Raw genomic sequence first — 8,128 nt, 5'->3', positions numbered from 1 at the left:
GGAAATATGGGAGTTCCTTTCCCAACTTTTGGCATCTAATTGTAGCCAGGGGCATTAGAATCTGATTTTGAATTTCATCTCTTTGGGCAGTGAGGTGGCCAAATACCAAACGGCAACCAGGGAGAGAGGATATAAAGAGAAGATGAGGTAGTGCAGGGAAAGGCATCCTGGAGAGAGTCTCAGGATTCCTGGGGTTCTTGCCTGGCTTTCACCTGGATTCTGTGTGACCTTGGGCAGGACACTTCCCTGCTCAGGCCTGAGTTCACTTGTCTGTGAAACTAGGTTAAATGTGAGGCTGTTGGGATGTTTGGGGAGGTTTAAATATTGCAGAAAGGAAAATTGGACCGAGGGCTTTCTAAGGTCCTAGACCCAAGAATTGGAGTGGGGAGCATAGGAAGACACCATTCTGTGTCATCTTGACAATTCCTGGAATAGCCAAAATAGAGTCTCATGCACAGAAAGGGCTGTGAAAAGGTTCACTGAATGAAAGAATAAATGACCCCATCTCTCACTGATGAAAACATATCACAGCCTACCTTGGGTCCTACAGCAAAGAACACCATAAAGGAAAAGAAAAGTAAGTAAGCACTTTAGACTCACTTGTCAGAGAAGGCATGAGTGGTCATCTTAAGATCTGGGTGAGATGGGGTGGAGGAGGCACTAGGGAACCCTACAAGACCCAGACTTTGCCCAGATCATCTCACGTGGGCCAAAGAATTTCACCAAGAACAGAAGGGGAGAAGATGGTAAGTAGGATGTGGAGGTCTTTGTCTATAGGAATCTGTAGGGAAAATTCTCTCTCTCTCTTTCCTGTATCTGTGAATTGGGGTGGACCGAGGGTCTCTGTACAGGGCAAATTTTGGATGGGGAATCACTTCTATTTCAAAGCCTCCTTGGAGGAGAGGATCTCTGTGTTTGGAGGAAGAATCTCTTTCCTGTCTTTGTTCTGGGTCTTATCACTTGGTGTGTCTGCATTTGGAAGAGGGTTCTATGGAGAGGCTTTTTGTTTTGTTGTGTTCATTTTTTGGCCTTAGTAGCTAGTGGCTAAGAAGACGGTTTCTGTCCTGGTTTCCACCAGGCAGGAGTTAGGGCTTTCCAGAGCTTCTGGGGAAATTAAGGGGGTACCTGGGGAGAGGTTAGGAGCATCTCTGTCCAATGTGGTGGAGGTTCCCTATCTGGAGAGAAGCCTCCTCCGGGAGACTGGGAGGTGCTTGGGTGGGAGGAGGTGGCAGGAGGTGGGAGAGTGTAGAGAGGGAAGTCTTGTCCTGGGCAGCTCCAACTCTCTGCTCAAAGCCCTCAGGCTGCCCTACTTGTGCGCTGACGTGAGCTAATCTAGAAATACTGCAGCGAAGGAGTGAACTGGGGTTCCCAGGGAGAAAGGGCCTCGGGAGACGGGAGATTGGGAGCCCCTTCCTTTTTTGTTTCCTTTGGTTTCTCTGTCTGCCCCTGCCCCCACTTCCAGTCACAGCCGCTACATCTCCATTCAGGCTGGACTGCCAGGTGGAGCCCTGCGGTTTACTGTTCCGGAGGAGTCCTCTGTCAGCATCTTACTTGGGGACCTACACTGGGACCCATTCAGAGAAGCGGACCATCATGGAGACTACTACAAAGGAACTCACACAGGCACAAACGCAGGCAACCCCATTCGGGAACACATATGCACGCAATCCAACGCACCAGCTCCGGCACACAGACTCGAATGCGGACAAAACCACACAGACACAGAATGCACGCAGTTACCAAATCTCACATTCGGAGGCCACACTGATCCAGCTTCAAACAGTGTCTAATAGAGCATCAGTCTTTGTCTCTGGGTCTCCCCCTTACTCGAGCTCGCACACCCGAATCAACAGAAACAGCCCAGGCTCTCGCCGCCTGCAGGCGGCCGTCGGAGCAGGGACCCAGCGCTCCGCGAGCCTCCGCTTCCTCCACCCCACCGCGCCGCGAGCCCTCTCAGCTTGGGCATTTGCAGACCTACTAGGAGGCTGCCTTCTTCCATACACCCCAAACGAAAAGAAAGCGAAAAGCCAACCTTCCATTCTGCACACATTTGGAGAGTGGTTGGTGGCGAGCGACCTGCAAAATCGCTTCCCTCGCGGCATCCCTGGACAGGCGGAGAGAGGCCGGATGACCGAGCCCGAGGCTGAGCTTCCTTGGGAGCGATCCATGCCAGCCACTTCTGCCTTCAAGGGGGACTCGCGGCCAGGTTTAAGCGCGAAGGATGCGTACCAGGGAAGCTGACTTCTAGACGACCCGCTCCGCCTGAGACGGGCAGCTCAGTCCTGCGGGCTTTCGGGGTGCCCAGACCAGTCCTTAGCCAGAGGATCTGGAACTGCACAGCTCTGGGACTCTGGAGGGGGTGGTCCGGGGGCGGGAGGCTGCAAGCATTAGTCCACGCCGGCTCCCTCCCTCCCTGCGGAGGCGGCGAGGTGGGAAGGGCCAGGATGAGAGCTTAGCCCCTCCCCTAGAAATGCAGCACTTCGCCCCCCTCACCTCCCCTGCCTTCGGCGCTCCCTCTTTCACGCGCTCACTCCCGACTCCTTCCCAAGGGCACCCTTCTCCTGCCCCCAGCTCACGTCTGAATCCTTCGGCACCCCCTTTCTCTCCTAGCCCCTTCCTCATATCCCCTGCCTCCGGGTATTTCCTCTCTCCAACCCCCCCACCCACTCACCGCCTGATTCCGAGGGGCGGGAGCGCATTGGGCCGCGCACGGGTGGGGGTGCCGCGCCAGCTTCGCGTAGCTGCTCTGACGCCGCTACCGCCGCCGCTGCCGCCGCCCTCCGCAGCCCAGCCCGCGCCCCACGGCAGCTCCGCAGTGCACTAGCCACCGCCGCCACCGCCGCCGCTCCGCCAGACCTGCTGCCAGCTTGCCCGGTCCAGCCCTGAGCGAGCCTCGAACGCCAGCCGAGAGGGTCATGAGCCAGAGAGCTCCGCGGCGCGGCGGGGAGAGCAAGCGGAGATAGCGGCTTTGCGCCCCCCGGCCCTCGCGGTCTTGCATCGCGTCCCCCGCATCCTCGGGTCCTTCTGTCCTTTCCGCCGTCCCCACCGCCGCCATGGCCACCTTGCTCCGCAGCAAGCTGTCCAACGTGGCCACGTCCGTGTCCAACAAGTCCCAGGCCAAGGTGAGCGGCATGTTCGCCAGGATGGGTTTTCAGGCGGCCACGGATGAGGAGGCGGTGGGCTTCGCGCACTGCGACGACCTCGACTTTGAGCACCGCCAGGGCCTGCAGATGGACATCCTGAAAGCCGAGGGCGAGCCCTGCGGGGACGAGGGCGCTGAACCGCCCGTCGAGGGAGACATCCATTATCAGCGCGGCAGCGGCGCTCCGCTGCCGCCCTCGGGCTCCAAGGACCAGGTGGGAGCTGGTGGTGAGTTCGGGGGCCACGACAAGCCCAAGATCACGGCGTGGGAGGCAGGCTGGAACGTGACCAACGCCATCCAGGTGAGCGGGAGATTCCCAGTTCTGCCTGCCCTCCCCCTTCCTAGCTCAGCGAGCCAGACTCTGCTCCCAACAGAGGCCGCGTGATCTCGGCCTCGAGACCCCCTCCTGTACCCAGGTATCTCCGTTTCTCCATCCCTCCCAGCCCTGCTCGGGGACCTACGCCCCCAGGCGGTGTCTCCCGCCCTAACGGACAGTCCCTCCCACGGCACCAGCTGCAAGACCGCTATGCTGAGATTCGGTCTAAAACACCTGTCCCGAGACACTGAAAAAGTGAAGGAAATAGAGGGAGGGTGAGGGCAGGGATGAGGGAGAAAGAAAATCAGGATTGGAGGGCACGGTATGGCCTTGGACTCTGGAATGGATTCACGCATGCATTTTTGGGAGGAAAGAAGAAGGGGAAATCGCTGAGCTGGGAGTCTCCTCCCCCCGCATACACGCAGAGACACGCACACGTACACAGGCAGGCACACCGAAAGCCCACAGCCCCCCTTCCCACGAACAAACGTGCAGGCAGGCAAAGGCGCACGACATGGATCTATATATAGACCACAGTACTATCCCCAAATGTACCTGCGTATACCCCTACATCTCCACGAACAAAAGCATGTACCTGCACATACCAAACACACGAATACTCGCTTGAACATATGCACTCACACACATGTACAGACGCATGCAGACAGGAACCAGCCTGCTCCCTCAGGTGCGGCCCTGTTGGAGACATACAGGTGTACACCCACGAATGCACACACATGCTCCCAACAAGCACATTTAATCCGCAAGAATCCCGCATTACCTGCGCACAGGCTCGCCCCTCTCGCCCGAAATCCCGGTTGCACCGCAAAGAGGAAGCCGGCTCCTTCGCGGGTGACGGGTGACGCTGGCAAAGCCCTCTCCGAAGGCTAAGAATGGCCCCTGCTCTCTAGGCCCGCACCTCTCCCCTTATTCCCAACCCCCTACTCCCCACCAGGCGGCGCAGGACTCCTCCACCCGGAGCAGGTTTGGAGTATCGGCAACGACCTCGGAGCTAGCAGGGGCTGGCAGGCCGCGGTTTTCTGGGCCAAAGGAGACTTCAGCTCTAGGCATCCCCGAACCCTTACAGCTTGGCCCCGCGGGGTCCCTGGAGCGCACTATCACTGGGGCCGCGGAAGGCAGGTTTTCTGGGAGCAGGAGGCCTCCCCGGGACGGGTGCTTGACGTCTTGGGCTCAGCAGGACTCCACCGCGCCCTGCACACCAGATGGCCCGACACAAGGCGCTTTCCGCTCCGGGGCGCGGGAAGACCACCTTGCTGGACCACTGACCGGGGGCTGCTCCCGCCTTCGCTGTAGCCCGCGCCTTTCTGGGGCGTCTTTCAAGTCTCCGTTTGGTAGACCCCGAGAGAGGCCAGGGCAGGAGGTTGGAGGCTTGCAGGCCTCCAGGACCCCGGATTTCGTTAGTTCTTAGTCCCCATGTGGACTCTAAACCCTACAGCCCTGTCTGCCCGATCCTGAAGCTTTTGGTTCTAGACTCCCGCTCGGCTCGGCTTTCCGACCTCGCAGGTGCCTTCCCGCCAGGCTCCTCCTCCTGCTTCCCTCCGCCGCCTCCGCTTAGTCCCCTTCCTTAGGTCTCGCCTTCGCCCCACTCTAACTCCAGCCTTGTCCTAAAAGTCTCAATTTCCAACCCTGCCTCATCCTCCCCGAGCCCTGTTCCCCAAAGCATCTTCACATTGTCTCTGTTCTGGCCTCCCAGATGCTTCGCCCACCTTTAGCCCCTCTCCCTCTCCACCCTGTCTCCTTCTCCCTCCCACTGCCGCCGTTAATGTTTCCTCCTCTGGTTTGAGCCTGAGACTCCCGAGTTTCCCTCTTTAGTTCCTGCTCCCCCCATTCCAGCCCTACCATAAATCCTGTGCCTACTCTTCCAAGTGGCTCAGGCCCAGCTCGCTACCTTTCTTAGCGCCCCTTTCCGACCACGCTTCCTCCTGCCCTTTCTCATCACCTCCCCGCACTCCTCATTCTGGTTCTGTCCCCAGAAACCATCCCGAAGTATCCCTGCTTTCCCCTTCCCTTCTGAGGCTTCTTCCTATTCTCAACCCTCTCCCACCCTAGCCCTCTCGCTATCGCCAGCCATCACCGCAGCTTTCCTTCTCAGATCCGTCCATACATCCCTCCCTCTCCACCTCTAGCTCGACACCCGGGCTCTCGGTTAGCTCACCTACATCTCCACCGCAGCCTGCCCTAAACCCCTCCTCCCCGGCGGCTCGGACCCAATTCTCAGAGTCCTTAGCGCCCCCTTCGGGCCACAGCGTTAAGCCACGCCCCCCAGGCCCCCCTTGGGTTTCGGAGTTCTCTGAGCGTCGGCGTCTGGTTGCCTCTCCGCCCCACAGGGCATGTTCGTGCTGGGCCTACCCTACGCCATCCTGCACGGCGGCTACCTCGGCTTGTTCCTCATCATCTTCGCCGCCGTGGTGTGCTGCTACACTGGCAAGATCCTCATCGCGTGCTTGTACGAGGAGAATGAAGACGGCGAGGTGGTGCGCGTGCGGGACTCCTACGTGGCCATCGCCAACGCCTGCTGCGCCCCGCGTTTCCCCACGCTGGGCGGCCGCGTGGTGAATGTGGCGCAGATCATCGAGCTGGTGATGACGTGCATCCTGTACGTGGTGGTGAGTGGCAACCTCATGTACAACAGCTTCCCGGGGCTGCCTGTGTCGCAGAAGTCCTGGTCCATCATCGCCACGGCCGTGCTCCTGCCTTGCGCCTTCCTTAAGAACCTCAAGGCCGTGTCCAAGTTCAGTCTGCTATGCACTCTGGCCCACTTTGTCATCAATATCCTGGTCATAGCCTACTGTCTATCGCGGGCACGCGACTGGGCCTGGGAGAAGGTCAAGTTCTACATCGACGTCAAGAAGTTCCCCATCTCCATTGGCATCATCGTGTTCAGCTACACGTCGCAGATCTTCCTGCCTTCCCTGGAGGGCAACATGCAGCAGCCCAGCGAGTTCCACTGCATGATGAACTGGACGCACATCGCCGCCTGCGTCCTCAAGGGCCTCTTCGCACTCGTCGCCTACCTCACCTGGGCCGACGAGACCAAGGAGGTCATCACGGATAACCTGCCCGGCTCCATCCGCGCCGTGGTCAACATCTTTCTGGTGGCCAAGGCGCTGTTGTCCTATCCGCTGCCATTCTTTGCCGCTGTCGAGGTGCTGGAGAAGTCGCTCTTCCAGGAAGGCAGCCGCGCCTTTTTCCCGGCCTGCTACGGCGGCGACGGGCGCCTGAAGTCCTGGGGGCTGACGCTGCGCTGCGCGCTCGTGGTCTTCACGCTGCTCATGGCCATCTATGTGCCGCACTTCGCGCTGCTCATGGGCCTCACCGGCAGCCTCACTGGCGCCGGCCTCTGTTTCTTGTTGCCCAGCCTCTTCCACCTGCGCCTGCTCTGGCGCAAGCTGCTGTGGCACCAAGTCTTCTTCGACGTCGCCATCTTCGTCATTGGCGGCATCTGCAGCGTGTCTGGCTTCGTGCACTCCCTCGAGGGGCTCATCGAGGCCTACCGAACCAACGCGGAGGACTAGCGCGCAAGGGCAACCCCCTGCCGCGCTTCCGCGCGCTCCACCTTTTCCCTTCACCCTGCCCCACCAGCCCGGTGCGCCCTGCCGCCGCGCTTGGGAAGCCAAGCTTTAAACATCTCTGGTTCATAGTTTCTGATTATTCGGGGATGGGGGGGGGGTGGGAGGGGATAGGGATTCACGATCCATCGCGTCTGCGTTTCTGTTGTCCTTTCTTTTCCACAACACCCTGGTTTCGGGGGGAGGCGGGGCGCATTTGCGTGGAGGGTTCTTTGTCCTTCCAAGTGGGGTCCCGACACTTTGGCTCCAGTCACCGAAGGGATTGGGAAGGGAGGGAGAGGGGGCGCAGCTCGCAGGAGTGGAAACTTGACCTTGGGGGGACATTTGACATCCATCCAGTGCTCGGAATCTACAGCGTCCAGCCATTTCCAGCAAGAGCGCTTCCCATTCCGGAGACGTTTCAACCCTGCAGCGGGAAAGGCTGACTGGGAAATCTATTTCGGGTGGGCGATTTCCTTCAATGAAGCCGGGAGGCGAGAAGCCGCGGCGGGGCCAGCTTGCCTGCCGGTTTTAAGAATCCAAACTCATCTTGTGCAATTTATCAGGTGTGGAACTGTTCTACTGTGCGTGTGGTGTGCTCGTGGTGAATAAGATGAAATGTATATCAGAAAAAAAAATCTATCTCTAATTTAGAATGCGGTACATAATTATATCCGCAAATAAAGAGACAAAGGCTTGCGCGGCCTGGTGTCGAGTTCGTGTTCGTACCAGCCGGGATCCCCGCGCGCTGGGAGGCGTGGGAACTGGCTCCAGCCGGCTGAAACCCGAGATGGTGAGCAGCTGTGGTTAAAGGGTCCGGCGAGGGCTCTAGGGAACACAAAGTTTAGTTGGTGTGGAAGAGGCTCCTCAGGTGTGAGGAGAAAGCAGAAGACCGGGAGTGCTGCAGCGCTCCCCTCAGCCACCAGGAAGAGGTTTGTTCGAATCTCTCCCCTGAGGCGGGTCCATCTGAGAATTTGGTGGAGGCTCTCAACTTCCAATCTCAAAACAGAGTGGGACGGGGGAGCTTTTATGTATCAGAACCTTATAAATTTGTTCAACCAATATTATAAACAGCCGATCAGGGCTGGGACAGTGTTGGAA

At 58.7% G+C, this 8,128-nt stretch overlaps 1 protein-coding gene across 1 annotated transcript; it reads left to right on the top strand.

The window, feature by feature from the left end:
* Nucleotides 1-2,556: 2,556 nt before the first annotated feature.
* SLC32A1 (solute carrier family 32 member 1) lies at nucleotides 2,557-7,724 on the top strand. The gene is made up of 2 exons (XM_032294950.1): nucleotides 2,557-3,443; nucleotides 5,807-7,724. The coding sequence occupies exons 1-2, from the start codon at nucleotides 3,054-3,056 to the stop codon at nucleotides 6,992-6,994; spliced, it is 1,578 nt and encodes a 525-aa protein (XP_032150841.1). The 5' UTR covers nucleotides 2,557-3,053; the 3' UTR covers nucleotides 6,995-7,724.
* The last annotated feature ends 404 nt before the right edge of the window (nucleotides 7,725-8,128 follow it).

The sequence above is a fragment of the Sapajus apella genome, unplaced genomic scaffold (genome assembly GCF_009761245.1).
Source record: "Sapajus apella isolate SASKATOON/1434 unplaced genomic scaffold, GSC_monkey_1.0 scaffold33, whole genome shotgun sequence".
Classification (NCBI taxonomy): Eukaryota; Metazoa; Chordata; class Mammalia; order Primates; family Cebidae; genus Sapajus; species Sapajus apella.
This window is presented reverse-complemented; position numbering and strand designations above follow the sequence as displayed.

Coding starts and splice junctions, on each gene's coding strand:
- SLC32A1 (XM_032294950.1), top strand. CDS start 3,054: ATGGCCACCTTGCTCCGCAGCAAGCTGTCCAACGTGGCCACGTCCGTG. Junction 3,444..5,806: donor ACGTGACCAACGCCATCCAG/GTGAGCGGGAGA, acceptor TCCGCCCCACAG/GGCATGTTCGTGCTGGGCCT.